Source organism: Nymphaea colorata, chromosome 4 (genome assembly GCF_008831285.2).
Source record: "Nymphaea colorata isolate Beijing-Zhang1983 chromosome 4, ASM883128v2, whole genome shotgun sequence".
NCBI classification, from domain to species: Eukaryota; Viridiplantae; Streptophyta; class Magnoliopsida; order Nymphaeales; family Nymphaeaceae; genus Nymphaea; species Nymphaea colorata.
In genome coordinates this window covers 5596054-5612608 of record NC_045141.1, presented here as the reverse complement: position 1 = coordinate 5612608, position 16555 = coordinate 5596054, and the positions used below count along the sequence as shown (strand labels likewise).

The 16555-nt window shown below is 38.2% G+C and overlaps 1 protein-coding gene across 1 annotated transcript; it reads left to right on the top strand.

The window, feature by feature from the left end:
* The first annotated feature begins 2328 nt into the window (after positions 1-2328).
* On the top strand, positions 2329-3303 carry LOC116252617 ((-)-alpha-terpineol synthase-like). Its single transcript, XM_031627000.1, has 4 exons — positions 2329-2477; positions 2577-2715; positions 2820-3065; positions 3190-3303. The coding sequence occupies exons 1-4, from the start codon at positions 2329-2331 to the stop codon at positions 3301-3303; spliced, it is 648 nt and encodes a 215-aa protein (XP_031482860.1).
* Positions 3304-16555: the final 13252 nt, after the last annotated feature.

Genomic DNA, 16555 nt, shown 5'->3' with positions numbered 1-16555 from the left:
ATGTCTGCTTTGGATAGAAAATCTAATCGATCTATTACGAAGAATATGAAAAAGAAAAACATATCCTATTAAAAAGTAGGATTGAATTCAGCTTTAGTAATTGGGTTCCAATCACATTTTCGCATATAAATAAACATCCGGTTGGATTTGGATATGGATTTGAATCAGATTTGTTATTAAGCAAATATCCTATATCTAATGTTCTTACATTTTGAAAATAGGTCAAATTCAGTTCAAAATTTTTTTATTCAGATATGAATATGAAAATTATATTCAAATCAAATTCTGTTTGCGAAATAGGATTCCAGATTTGGATTTAGATATGGTTAAAGGTAAATCCAAGTTGACTATGATCCATTGACATCCCTAATTGTGGTTGAAGGGGTAGCTTTGGCCTTCCTTCCTTTCTTTCTCCTTTGGCAGCTTTGACAAGTAGTGAGGTTAATGGTTTCTTTTTGTGAAAAATGCCTGAAAGATAGTTGGGACTGCCACATGTTTTCATCATTTTTTTCTTTTTGCTCTTTTCCCTTACATACTTCTCTCAGAACAATGGCAGAAACACATCGCGGCTGGTGTGGGCCGGCTGGTGGGGCTGGCTTCCGACACCGACCCATTAAAATTTTCATTGAAGCAATGAATACATTCTACATTTATACAGAGAATTATAACTTACACAAACAGCATCTTTTAGTGCATTTTTTTTGCTCAAAGAAAGTGTGTCAAACGACTATAGCTTATGTAAGCAACATAATGTAAGATGTTACTTGTCATTGAAATTCTCTAACCATTATAGACATGCAATGTGCACTCGATTGTGGCTCTCTATAAGCTAGCGAACCATGTTCATAATATTGTTGAAACGACAAGTTGCCACCACTTAAAGGTGAAGGGGTGCAATTACTCAAATACGTGTAAAAAATAAACATGGTCTTTGATAAAAATGGTTTTAAGTGGCAAACACTAGCTAATAAGTGTCGGATTGTAGTGCATATCAAAAACATGAAGAAAGAATGCATTTGTTGAAATGGAAATTTGCACCACGTAAAGGTGAAGGGGTGCATTTACTCAAAAACGTGTAAAAAATAAACATGGTCTTTGATAAAAATGGTTTTAAGTGGCGAACATTAGCTAATAAGTGTTGGATTATAATGCATATAAAAAATGTGAAGAAAGAATGCATTCTATCTATATGCAAATAAAATAAAAGTACAAAATAATTATGGCTTAGAGAAGTGACATAGGTTAATGTATTCTATTTATGTGGAAAGAAAAAAGCATCAAACATTTATAGCTTACGCAAATACCATATTTTTAAGAGATTGAACCTTATTAAAATTCTTTAACCATTATAGACACAGAATATGCACTTGGATGCTGGTCTTTGTACGCTAGCAAACCATGTTCATAATATTGTTGAAACAGCAAGTTGCACCACTTAGAGGTGAATGGGTGCAATTACTCAAATACTTGTAAAAAATAAACATGGTCTTTAATAAAAGTGGTTTTAAGTGGTGAACATTAGCTAATCAGTGTCGGAGCACTAGAGGATTTGAAGACCTCTACTCTTCTTCACTTCGGTTCAGAATTCTGAGGCAACATGGCTATAATGTTTCTGCAGGTATACATATATATATACACATGTGTTAATTCCAAAATATTGGCTCAATAATTACTTCTTAATATAGACTGTCTATTACAAATGTGTTAATTGACACTAACCATTAAAGTTTCTTTTTGCATTTCATAGAGTGCTTTAGTAGATTTAGGGAACAGTCTGGCCGGAAGCATCACAACTAGCCTGTGAAGGAGAAACTGTGTTGGAAGAAGCTACGGCCTTCTCTTCAGAGCATCTTAGAGCAAGGTTAAGCCGCATGGACTAGAGGATGTCTCAACAGGTACAGCGTGCTCTGCAGGTTCCGCTCCACAGAAGGGTTCGCAGGGTGGAGGCCTGAGAGTATATTGACACATTCGAGAGGATGGACCGTAGAAGCCAAGTGCTGCATGAGTTCGCTAGGCTGGACTTCAACATGGTGTAGACAATCCACCAAAGAGACCTCAGGGAGTTATCTGGGTACAATTCATTCTTGCACTTTTGCTTAAATAACTTGGTTAATAGTTGATAATAATGCAGCAACTAATGCCTTTCTATGCGTATATGTATACCTGTAATGAATATCATGTATGTTACATTGTTGCTGGTCTGCATCATTGGGTCCACTAATAATCAACCATGAGTCCTTTGTTTTGGGTGTTTGTTGGTGGTGGAGGGACTTGGGCTTGGGCGAGCACATTAGCTTCGCCAGAGATAGCCTGGTGGAGAGCTACTTCATGGCGGTGGGGAAGATGCATGAGCCACAGTTCTCACAGTACAGGATGCAATTCGCCAGGGTCTCCTACTTGATGGCCACCATTGAGGACATCTTCGGCGAGCATCAGTCTGTTCAGGAGCTCGAATGCTTTGTGCAAGTTGTTGAGAGGTAAAGGATGATTATGGTTGGTAAATTAGAGGTAGAAACTCTGTCTCTAGTTTCTGCTTCACATTGTTACTGTGGGTGCTGTATATTGTATATACGCAGGTGGGATCTTCAAGCGGCAGAGCAGCTGCCACAGTCACTGAGGGTCTTCTATGCGGCTGTCTACAACACAACCAACCAGATCAGCTACACTGTTCTTAGGAGGCATGGCTGTGATATAACTTCACACATGAGGAGAGCAGTACGACACTTTCTTTATCAAATCTTTCTTCTACTCTTCACATCATCACATTAGTATATTAGCTTCACTCTCTAATTGACTTGCTCTCTTCTACTCTTGCGCAGTGGGTGAGTGTGTGCAGAGATTACTTGGTTGAAGCAAGGTGGCACCGTGCCCGACAGACACCAAGGCTAGAGGAATATTTGAGCAACATCCGGGCAGCCATGACCAGCCCTATTCTCCTCCCTGCCTACTTCTTCCTCTCCCAAAACATTGAGGAACAATCCATCCAGCAGCTGCAGTCTGAGTCCAACATCATCAACTTGTCATCGATGATAGTTCGTCTCTCGGCTGACCTCCAGAGATCCAGGGTTAGTTTAGTGTATTTTGTGCTGGTTAACTAGTAATAGCTTCTGATTGACAGTGTTCTTGTTCTGTTTTTCTGTTTTAATTGGCTGATGATCTTCTCTTTATATGTTGAACACTTGATCGAAGGTTGGATTCAGGAGAGGAAACCAGCCTAGATCGGTCCAGATTTATATGAACGAGGCACGGGTAGCAGAGGAGCAAGCACGGCAGCACATAAGGAACTTGCTGAGGGATGCATGAAGGACGTTGAACAGGGAGCTGCTCTCTGCTCAGCAGCAGAAGCAACAGATCGCCTTCTCTCGTTCCTTCATGAACGTGGCTCTCAACATTGCGAGGGTCTCACAGTGCATGTATGACTATGAAGATGGCATCAGTGCCTTGGAGCATGAGTCCATGGACCATATCTACTCTCTCATTGCCGAGCCCATCCAGACTGCCTAAGCAACTCACCAGTGTCGATGTTTTCCCAATCTATCAACCATGTTGGTGCCCATTACCCGAATCCTACTTATCATGCTATGTATCATTATGTAATAAAATGGGTACATTAATAAATTAAATTCAGTACTCTCTCTCTTTATCTCTCTCTCTCTCTCTCTCTGTGTCACATGTATGCACACAGTCATAATTTCCTTTATATCCCTACAGCTCATAAATCACTTCTTGTGGTCACCTCTAAAGATTTGGAACCATCCTCCTTTAGTCAAGCCATTAAGCATCAATGTTGGTGTGACGCCATGGCTGCTTAATTTAAAGCACAAGAAGAGAATGAAACATGAGATTTGGTGCATACTCTAAAAAATGTAAAACCCATGCAGAATGGTCCAAGGCTTTCTTACCTTGTTCCATGAAGTTAAAGGATCCTTCTCCCTTTTGCCGAGCTCAAGCCTTCAGCTGTCGTCCAGACCTTTGTCACCCTTGTTGCTGGAAAAGGGCTTGCGACCTGCAACCTTGAGGGCTGCCGGTAATAGTTCCAGCTTCCTCTGAAGGTTGACGATATCGCCTTTGGCATTCAAGATGAGGCCGACCTTTTCTTTCAATAAACTGGTGATGGCTTCCAAAATAACAGAAAGAGTGCTTCTACAAGTATGGCCATTACCAACGCCAACCTCCCCTGTTTCTGGGTAGACGGGAAGAGTAGAGGAAAAGAATCAGAAGTGAAGAAATTAGGCAAATTAAGGAAGAGATCAAACTTACAAAGGTGAGCAAGTGCGCATGCACCCCTCTAATTAGGTCCAACGCTGCCGTGGTGGAGGGTACAAAAATACAACAAGACTCACGCTTTCTTTTAACTCAGAAAATTAAATTTCTCAAGTTGCTGAGTTTATGAGAGAATTAATCTTTAAGGGTCCATTTGTTTGCCTCCAATCAGAAGCTCTACCGATTTTCGACTATGGTGAGCCTATAGGCTTCTATGCACACTGGCAAAGTCCCATATATTTTTTCTGCTAAACAAATTTGGGAAAAATTTATCAATCCCAATCTTCTACGCTTCCCTTTTCTCACGTTTGCAGATTTCTTTTTCTATGGTTTTCATCTATCCTATTTTATTATGTAAAAAAATTGGATATGTGATCTTGTTTTTTTTTTTCTTTTCCCAGAATCACAAAGCTTATTTAGATATGTGGCTTGGGCAATTTATGGGTTTTACACCAATGACTGGATAATAAGATACAACTCTAACCTCCTGCCCAAAATTGATGACCCAAGACGAGAACGGGAGAGAGGAATGGATATGTAAATTACTGGATGTTAAAAATATTTTCTTCCCATACAACCTAACTTATAACAGATCGTCTTAAAATTAAGTAATTCGGTATATATCCAATTGGATAGTAAATTCAAAATAAAACAAAGCTGAATTTATATATCCAAATCCAAATTTAAATATCTGAGTCCAATGCATAGTTAAAATCAGAGTTTGAATATACATCACATCCAAAGTTATTACAACTAAAAATGTTCTCAAAGTTCTAGATCTGGACCCGGTTCAAAGTAAGGGTGTTTTCATATACAACAACCATCTTTCATGTTTTTATGATGTAATCTTCTCACCCACCGTTTTGCGTAAGGCGAAGTTTACAAACTCTCTCAGTGCCTTGTGTTGCCCTTTAGTTTATAAAGGAGCTAAGAGGGCGTTTGGCAATAGAGACACTTTGTGAGTGTCCCATAAATCTACAGCAAAATTATAGAAGGTTCATTTGACACTAGAGCTATTGTTTCATAAACCTTTATGAATTTTCTGGGCAGATTCGTGGAACCTTCACAATCAATGCTACCCCTTAAAGGAACATATTGCTCATGTGCACTTATTCATTATTTATTAAAACATGAGAACAACATTTTTCAATTAATAAATTTGTTTACACAACAATTTAAGAGCAACAAGTATTTCCTAATCAATGTTCTAATAGTTTGAAAATTCTTAGAAGGTGCAATCACCCCAAATTTTCTAAAATTCAATATTTATCATTTTTCAAACATTTCATGTTATCAATTGCCTCAGCCCCTTCCCCACTTCCAACTGTATAGCAAACTTGGCCACACACCCACCAAATGGGTGTCGCTTGCAAAAATACACTCCCCATCGCCACCGTCTCCACAAGGAGTGGAGAAATCCTGCATTTCTTTACCACTCACACTGCCCAGTTCTTTCTCTTCACCATGTCCTGCAAGGTTATCTGAAGATCCCGGGAGAAGAAGATAAGGGGGTGAAGGAGGAGACGGCATTTCAGAAGTGCCGCAGCTGCTGCCCATTCCGGGCGTGACTTTCTCTGGAGCGCGTTTTTGAGTGGAGGCGATTCAGAGGTCGAGTAAGGTGGTGTTGGATTTGAGGACGTGTCTAGTATTTTTTGTCCAATTTTCAGATTTTTTGGACAATCCTGTGAAGAGATACGGAATTTACAAGTGCCACAGGTTTCTAAAGGCACGATATATTAATGGGAAAATCAAAGCTCCAGCCACTACTGACCCCAACTATGATGAATGGGAATCACAGAATGACATGGTTATGGCATGACTGCTCAACTCCACAGAACCATCCATAGTAAATCTGTTTACATATCAAGATACCGCGCACTGGGAGACTCGGGAGTCTATATGATGAGTTCTTCCAATATCGACCAGCGACCTCTGATCCAGTCATTTACAAACAGCATTTTGAAGAAGATCAAATCTTCAAGGTCCTCGTTGGATTGAGTGAGGACTATGAAGCCACAAGGACTCAAATCCTGAATACTATGCCGCAGCCAAAATTCAATGCGGTTTGTCAAATGTTTCAGAGAGAGGTGTCAAGGCAAAGAGTCATGAGCGTCCCTCCTAAAATGGACTGCATAGAAGACAGCCAAGAAAGAATGGCGTGCCTTTCACAATCGGGCACTAATCAAGGCATACAAAGGTACCACTCAAACACACAGAAAAATCACAGCAAACTTAAGTGTACTCACTGCAGGAAATTGGGTCACACACGCGATCACTGCTGGGAACTTGTGGGGCGACCAGGGAAGGAAAAGGGATCTTCTTCAATCCCAGACAAAGCCGGCAACTGCTCATACCACCCCACATCTGGCTTATTTGCAGCTCTTTTTGTCCATTGATATGTGTAACAAAAGTGTATCAGAATCTTTTTGTGATGCTAAGCTTGCCTGTTGCATTCCTTCCAATTGCAAATCTTATGCTAATTCATTTCGCAGGGGCTGCATGTTTGTCTTCTGATCTTTGAGTTGAGTTGGACAATTTATGTGGATATAGTTGGGATATCAGCAGATCACATTCAAATCAGATATACTTTTAACTGTGTCCACTTTTTTGGATATTCATATTTGAAACACGAAGAAATTTATATCTGAATCCAAATTCAAAATCTGATTTCACAATTGACTTTTACATTCGTATCTGAACCTGAATCCGAATTTTGAACCAAATTTAGCCATTTTTTTAGAATTTAAGAGCATTAGATATAGGATATTTCTTTAAAAATAAATCCGATGAATCCGAATATGATAGGATATTATGTATATCTGAATCCCATCATATGTCATTTCTTAAATGCAAATATGATCTGCCTTATTAACCAGATATTTTCTTTTTTCATATCTGATTTTTTTCGATAGAGTTTGGTCAGATATCTTATCCAAGTCGGATATGCTGACATCTCCAGATATAGGGTAATTAGCAGCTCAGGTTTCCTATGGAAGATGGTGGGAGTTAGGCTCTGGACTTGTATTAACAAAAAACTGTATTTACAGCAGCCAAAAATGGGGATGCATAGCATGTAGACCATAGTGAAAACTTAGCTACTGTGTCCTAGTGGCAGAGCTACATTATTGCTAGTGTGGGCAGTTGCCCACACCAACCCAAAAAAATTAAACTATTTACATACAAAAACTCCATTAATTTTCAGTTTTTTCACACATCAGTGTCCCTTGAAATTTGAATCTTACACTTCAAGTGCCCCTCAACCAGAAATTTTTGGCTCTACCACTGGCCGCAACCATAAAGACATGTAATGAAATTTTCGGCAATGAAGAGTGGACATGTACCACTTGGCTCATATGGGGGTTCCCATAGTTTTAACTTGTTAAATTCATAAAAGAAAATCAGAAAAATGGTCAAAAAGTTTCACGTTTCCCTTGTTTGAGAGAGCAGAATGAGTATTAGAAGTCAATTTTTACAATAAAGTCCCCATAAAGTCCAAGTCTGCTTTTGGTGCCTTGGGAAAGGTGCCCACATTATGGATCAATTTTCAATTAGATGCATTCTTTTGCAGCACAGGGAGTTGATACAATGGGGATTCAAAACGGAAACTAGCAGTCTACCCATCCCCACCTGGCCAAGGCACCAACCCCCTTGGGGGTGCAGTTCCCCTTTGCTGAGCCTATGTACTCTTGCGGAAGCTAGGATAAATGTCTTGCACTGTGATACTAAGAGTTACACATGTAATACCTTTTTATTGTTTTGCATATACAATGGACACAAAAAGACTCTTGACAGAAGCTCAAATTCTTGTTCATGTTATCCCCGGTTTAACTCTACCTATTCAACAGGGCTTTCCATCGATATTTTCTGGTGATATTTCAAGTGTTTTCTTTACTATAACTTTTCATGCTAGAATGTCCAACTCCTTGCGGGCTCTTTTGGTCAGACACCAATACTTGAATTGGAGCTTGTGAACCCTATAAACTAAAGCTCATTTCTCATGGATATGGAAAGCAGCCTTTTGGGGACGAGAAGAGGCTTGTTACTTAATCTAGCGGTGTTTGGGTAATGGTAAGATGGTGAAAATTTGGTATGAGTATTGGGGATAGGGGATTGTAGAATATGGAGGGGAAGAAAGGCAAAGCAAGAACTGACGATAAAGATGACGCTGCTGCCGAAAGTTATAGTTGACTTGTAGACTTAGGCACTCCCCTCATAAAAATTAAGTTGAGTGAGTGGGTCCGTTTAATAAGCTCCACCACCACATCAATGTCTTGCCAATGGTGGATGATAGATCCAACCGTTGTTTGGGGTAATCAGCATTTTTTGAACATTTTATGGTCAGTTTACAACAAAATAGCAAAGATTGCTAGCTGCAAACACCTTGATTTTCCTTAATTTTGATCAATTTCTTATCTGATTATATTGTCAACTCGATTTAGGATCCATTTAGATCTAATTTCAGAAGTTTAGACTCCAGCACAGCCCAAATCTAGACATATTTTGTAATTCAAATCCACATTCAGACAGGGATTCAGTCCAAAAAATCATACAGAGACTGAAAACAAGACCCTAGACCCATATCTGGATCCAAATCCTAGCTGTAAATCAAAATCAGATCCCTAGACCCATCTTTGGATCCAAATGCCACCTCTAGATTGCAAAAGAGCCCTCCATCCATATCTAGATCCACCTAGTCTAGATTGAAGAGCCTTGGATTCATATTTGATCCAATCCAAGATCTAAAGAGAAAATGGATCCATAGATCCATATCTAGACCCAAATTAAGATCCAGATACAAAATTGAGTCATAGATATGAATCCAAATCTCAGCTTTAGATCGAAAATTGTGCCAAATTCAGATCGAAAACTAAGCATTACATCCAAAAACCCAATCCAAGATCCAAAAATAGAGTAAAAATCCAGTTCACAATCCAGAACAAATATATATATATATATATATATATTCCAAATTCAATGCACAAAGCATAACCTAGATCCAACCCAATTTTTTTATCCAAATATAAAAAATCAAGCCCGAGAACCAACCTCCAGCATCATATATCAAGTTGGATCCCCGAGCATGCACACAAACACCCCTCACCTTCTGTCTCAATTTCGCTTTATAAAATCTAAAACTGGACTGAAGACACAAATTCAATCCATAATTCGGGCATTTGACATCAACCTGGACCCTTCCAGGTTCGGGAAAAATTGATTCAGATTCAAGCGGACCCAAAATTGTCAAAACCGGATCCAAATTCATTTTACAAAAAGGTCATTTTGCCCTTCGAAAAATATGAAATTTTCACTTTTTCTCTTTTCTTTTTAATTTTAACCATGCGGCTGGGACTCGTGTGGGCCCTACCTAGGGTGGCAGGACCAAATACCCACCTCATTGACTCAATCAAATTCAAGCCAATGAGGAGGCATTTAACTCCCCCGGGCCAGATTCGAAAGTAACCAGCATGCTACTGGGAGAGAGCATTCGGTGTTTAGCAGAGTGCTCTCGCCAAGAGGCCGCTACCATGCTCAGCACAGAAGAGCACTAGGAGGCCTAACTTGTTAATCCTAGTTTCCATCCATGAAAGAGAATTTTGAACTTAAAATCTCTCTTTCAATTTCTCTATTTCTCTCTCTTCTATTTCTCTCTCTCGTTTTAGCACTCTCTTTCTCTATCTCTTTCTAAAAATTTTCTTTTTCACTTTTTCTCTCTCTTCAGTTCTCTCTCTCCCTTTTTTAAAATCTCTTTCTCTCTTTTTCTTTCTTTTATTACTTCTCTTTTTATCACTCTTTTTCTTTTTTTTTCTTTTATCTTTCTCTCTTTGATTTCTCTCTCTCTCTCTTTATATATATATATAGTCTCATCTTGCATCGCCCAAAATCTGTCAACTTCACCAAGGCCAATATTAAGGTGCAGTACCCATGATGGTTATCATACTACACTTGACTTGATAGCATACCCATTTTTGATTTTATATGTATGTTGTGGTATGAATGACTTATCTAATTTTCTTTTCAAGCATAGAGAAATCTTTTTTTTTTCATTTAACATGCATATTCACTATGCATTTACAGGATTCACGGATACCTACAGCCACAACTTTAAAAAACCTAAGCAAAATAAGATCGAGCCCTAATAATGTGGTAACTGAGTTAGGCTAAAACCTTGAGATTAATGTGTTCTGGAAGATTGCTACTAACTTTCTTTATGTTACAAATGATCATTCATTAAAAAAAATTTATAAAATTTTATTAAATCACTTTTTTCAAAAACTGACTTGATTTTTTATTCAAATGATTTTTCCAAATCAAACGATTCATTAGTGAAGATTATTTCTTCTAAAACATATCTCCTACCATTTTATAAAAAAAATTATAGAACTCTCTTTTGCAATGCCCACAAACAGTTTTCTTATTTTAAGGATTGGCTCTTACATCATTTTTTGCTTTATAAAATTTAAAATTTCTAAAACAATATAAAATATTTACCATGCCCCACACTGCATTTAAGTGGAGCATAATGCTTAAATGAATGTGGAAATGCACCAAGAATGAACAACGGGCCAGAAAAAACTAAGCCTCATACTGATGACCGGTGGACCCTTTTCCACTTTGCAGAACAAATTCCCATTGGTGAACCAAAAGAAATTTTGGGATGCAAAATATGCAGCACTAGGGGTGAGAAATTTCTTCATCACAAACAAGCTTGTAAGGTGGGTAAATGCAACACATATGATATTGATTTTTAATTTCCTGTCATTAAGGATATAAAAGTCTTGACCTACATCATTATGCAAATTGATCTATAAACTAGTTGCTAAGTTGACGGCTGAGAGAATGAAGATTGTCTTAGCACAATTATTGGCTCAGAACAAGGGCATCTGATCTCTCCAGTAGATTTATTCACCAACCATGCACCTTGCACTTGAAGCAGTCAACAACTTGGATAAGGGCATATAGAATGATTTTTTCTCCTCAAATTAAATATTCCAAAAGTTTATGGCAAAGTGAGATGGTCTTTCCGGCACTTTGGTCTTTTTTTTTTTGGGATCCTATGAAGATAGGATGAGGAAAATTATGACTTATGTTTCTACTGCTTCCTTAGTTGTCACCTTTAAAAAGGGAGGGAACCACTTTTTGTTGCTATGGAGGCCGATGACAAATGCACCCTCTCTCTCCACTTTTGTTTACTATTGTTGTGTTGTGGAAGTTTTATCTGAAAACCTCCAATGGTGAGTTTTACAGGGCAGCAAGACCCTAAAATGACTTTCTCAATTTCCTTCTTACCTGGGGCGCTTCTTCTCTACAAATGACATCCTTTTATTTTTTTGGGCTGTTGTGAAAATCCACTTCTTGTTTAAACACAGCTTTACCTGATTTTACTTCCAAACCAGGTTTGACTAAAATTCATTTCATTTTTGTATTCATTTTAATGTTTTTGACAACACAATGGTGATTGCAAACTGATTTCATTGACAGTTGTCTAAACTTCCCCTTACTTATTTGGGTTCCATTATTTGTTTGTACTCTCACCCCTGACTTATGTGAGAAGCTTTGTGAAGGGTGGACCATCCACTTACTTATATGAGAAGCATGTTCTGCAGCAAGTGGTCGGTTATTGGGTGAGAGCATTTAGACTTCCACTTCTTGTACTGAACTTTGTAGAGAAGAAATTGTCATTTTATTGGGGGGATTCTCATCATATTAGGAAACGTCACTTAATTAGTTGGAAGTCTGCTTGCTCCGATACAAGAAGGTGGTCTTGGCCTTCTTGACGTCACCAACTCCTTATGTGCTCTTTTGGTCACACCAATACTTGAATGGGAGCTTGTGAAAATTGTAAAGTAATGCCTATTGTTCTTGGATATGGAAAAGCTGCCTTTTGGGGATGACAAGAGGTTTGTTACTTAATTTAGCGGTGTTTGGGTTACAGAAAGGGTGAAAATTTCGTGTGAGGAATGGGGTACTCATAATTTCATTAACTTGAGATGAAATGGACTTGAAATAAAAAACAGAAGACACTAGATACAAGGGTGAAGCCAGCAATTTTTTTGGGAAGGGTAGAATAGTATTTGCAAAAAATATACAAGTACTGAACAATATTTTTCAAAATTTTTACATAGCCCAAATTAAAAAAATTTAAAAATATAAGTATCATATTTTTCCCAAAATATGAGGGGGGAGGGGTCATGTTTAGAAGTGCATAACTCTATTCAAGAAGTTCTCTCATGGTGGTTCAAATGGTCTTTCAAATAAATGGGTTACAATACACTATGTTTATCCTTACATGTACTCTTTTGGAACATAAGGAAACAAAGAAATTCTATTATGCATCATGCCAATTTGATTATGAGTGGTCTCGAATGGAGAGTCTGCAATGATTTAAAGGATATGATTGCCGATTTAAAGTGGGAACATCAACAGGTGACCTTTCCTCCTTACTACATGGTTTTGCGGTTGATCTGTATGTGGTGAAATGGTTTGCAGAAAATGGCTTTTTGTAAATGATGTATGTGATGTCAACAATCAATTGCAACGAGGCTGTAATCCTTTTGTACAGTGAGGTTGGTTTTATGCCTATCTTCTTATTCGTTAGTTGTAGTTTCTATCTTTGCATTTGAGGTTTATGTCTCTCTTCTTTTCTGGTTTGTTCTAGCTCAGGTATCTTGTATTTTGTTATCTGTTATATTGTTAATAAAAATGTTTGGGATACCTAAACTTGTAGCAACGACGTTGCATCACCAAGTAGGGCTGCACATGCGTCGAGCCCAAGCTTGTCCCTCTTGAGCTCGACTTGATTATACAACATCAAGCTCGAGCTCGACCCCCTTAACTTGCTTAAATCGTTTATGGCGTAACTTGTTTTCTAAAACTTGTTCACATCAACTCGTTTAATTCGTGTAGGACACCAAAGAAAAACTTGTTACCTCGAGTTGAAAGGAAAATTGGTTTACTTGTGATAGAAACTGGGGTATGATTGTCCTGTAGTACCAAGATATTCTTTTTAGTGCTGTAAAATGAGCAAACAACTTAAAAATTTCCACTTAATCACAGAGTTGCACAGCAATGAGAACAAATTCTATGGTAAAACCATGAAAACAAGGGGTTTCTCCCCCACCTTTTCTCCCTCTCTCTCTTCACAAGGATAAATTGTCAATGCGACAAATTGAAGAGAACATGTGGTGCCATTTGTATCTTTCTAAAAGCAGTTCCATTCTCTCCCCAACCTTGCGTGGCGTATGGCCGGCGAAAGAATGATACCCCATCGGATCAGATTCAAACTGAATGTATGGCATTACCCTATTCTATATATCAGAAGTTCACATATTTAGATTTGATTTAAGATTTGAATGTTAATGAAAGAAAAGTTTGCGTGAATCAAATTTTTGAATTTATAGTCCAGATCTGATCCGATATCTAATTTTCATTTTGACATGACCCAAGTCTGAATCCATCCTTTAATTATTCAATCAAATTCTGACCATATTTTGACATGTGAAGGACTGCCATCTTTCAAATTGTTTGTATATTAAATATACAAGGATATTTGTCTGAAATTGAACCTAAACCCTTATCCAAATTGATTGAACATTTATTAAATTGAAGTCAAATCCAGAATTGCGAGAGCGACATTTTATAAAACCAAATACAACCAATTTTTTAAACAGATGTTAACTAAATTATTGTAAGTTCCAGAAATATTAAGGAAAATTAACTTTTTTGGAAATTGGATTTTATTAGCTCTTGTTTAATATAATTGGATGAAATGTCGGTTAGGCTTGTATCTTTACGTTGTCTGATGATTTTCTAAAAAAACATTCATGGGTAGTAAACATTTATGGTTGTGGAAACCATCTTGTGAGGGTTTAGTTTATATTTTTTTAAATACTGCTAATGCAAAAAACATACTTACATGGAATCAAATCAATCAAGCTGGTCAATTCAGTAAAATTGGCTATTTTAACAATTCAATTGATTCAACTGTGAATCGGCAAAACACTATATAAAAGTTACCTTTTTTGAAATGATAATACCAAAAACATATATTAACAATTAAATGTGAGTTCGTGATACTTAAGCTGAAAGATATGAGGGGCCCTTGGGTCTTTTCTAGGTAGTGTGGTTATTAACCTCCAGCTCAGCCAAAAATTTGGCTTAACAGCGATTTGGGTTGGATAGGTTAACTTCCATTTGATTCCAATAAGTGTGCTTTAAAGGCATTGATCCAAAGATATACATGAAAAAAGTTATGAACTTCCAATAGAATCGTGCCAGGGAGGAGGCCTCAAAGTGTACAAGAAGAATAGCAACAAAAATTTACGCACACTTTAAAGGGTGTTTCATATATGAACATTGTGTTCTTTGGAACCCAAACATTCCTGTTAGAATGAGATGTCAAAAACAGAAGAGAGTTCTTAAAAGAAAACTCCAAAAGGTGAAGAAGTCAAACAATTCTGATTCTTAATTGAATTCGGATTTGGTACAGTTTTGTAACTGGGTCCGATGGATACCAGATTCCAATGGATGTGAAACCCCGTGACATGCAAAAATAACGTTGGCAGATATGATCTGTCTCCATAGCAGAATGAGTGAGCTGCCTTACGCCATGATGGTGAGGGACTCTAGAGAAGGTAGACATGCATGCTCGGATTTCTTGCTGGTTTCACACAAATTTAAGTTTTAATTTTGACGTGGAACAACTGATACTAACAAAGAGGCCACTGACTGAATAAAACTAGCTAAAGAAGCAAGAAGAAGATGCAAGAAATACTTGGGTGGAATTTTTGCCTCAAGTGCCGTGTCCTCGACTACTGGGCAGATTGGAGCTCCTCTTACAAGACCCCCACAACTGCTTTTCTTCCTTGATGTCGGACTATTTATCTGCAGCCCACGTGGGGGTTCCAATGCCTCCAGTGCACCACTCTGTTCAGAAGCCCCACCCTGTTTCTCATTACTCTGTTCAGAAGTACCACTCTGTTTAGAAACACCTCCAGTAATTCCAAAGTAGAATTCCAAACTAATTATGCCATGCTTCTCTTTAAGCAATTGTGCATTTCTTGCACAATCAATTGCTTTTCTTGTCCCCTCCAACCCTTGTGTCCCCTTTGTCATCCGTAAATTGGTAAGCTTCCCCAAGCCTTCCGCTATAAATTTCAATTCTAATGTCCATTTCAGCCCAAGACACCTCAAGTTGCAGAGTTCGCCCATTTCCTTGCACAACTCTTCAATTTTACTATAATTTAAATCCAATGTTTGCAAGTTACAGAGTCAGCAGATTGAACTGGGCAACTGTCTCACTTTAGAATTGCTTAGATTGAGATATTAATAAGTGAAAGATATTCAATGGACTTTGGCAGCTCATCGAATTCGCATCCCCCCAATGACAACACCCTCAACCACTTGAAATTGGTCAAGTGTTCAATATAAACCTGCAAGTAAGAATTGGAATAAGCCAACAATGTGCACACCTTATTTGCTATTCCCAAGGTGTTATGCTTGTGTGCCTCTGCATCGTGTACACCAAGTAATGATAGATGGCGGGTGTTCTCAGTAGTAGAGGCATGGCCATATTCCCTTCCACCTATATATAAGGCAAGGTCATGCAAAATGTGATGCAATTTGATGCTCTTCAAATCAATTTCTTCAATCAAACACTGCCTTATCCAATCTTCAATGTATTGGTTTGCTGTCGCTTCAACATCTATGCCTTCCTCAATCAATCCATGTGCCACCCATTGCATGGTCAATGTCTCCCTTTCAATCTCATAATCCTTTGGATAAATGCAGCAATACACAAAACAACTCTTCAAATAATATGGCAAGTTATCATAGCTCAGCATGAGACCAGGAAGAATATCACCACCTATTTCAGTGGACGATGATGAGGCTGCAGGAGTCTTCCATTCCCATATGTTACTATCCACGAGGGACTTCCAATCCTCCCTACTCATTTTCTTGGTGTGCATCATGGACCCCACCATCTTAATAACAAGTGGCAACCCACCACACTTCTTTACTATTCCATCTCCAACAAATTTGATCTTATGCATCACCGAATCTTCTTGTGTTCGGCCTTCTCTTAAAACCTCCTTCACAAACAAGTACCAACTTTGGTGGAAACTAAATTCTTGTAATTCATGCATATAAAAAGCACCCATCCCCTCCGACACATATTTCTTTCTACTGGTAATCAAAATTTTGCTCCCGATGGCACTCGGCATCAATGTTCCCCCTATCTCTTCGTCCCACCATTTTACTTCCCCTACATCATCTAGGACCAACAAATTTTTTT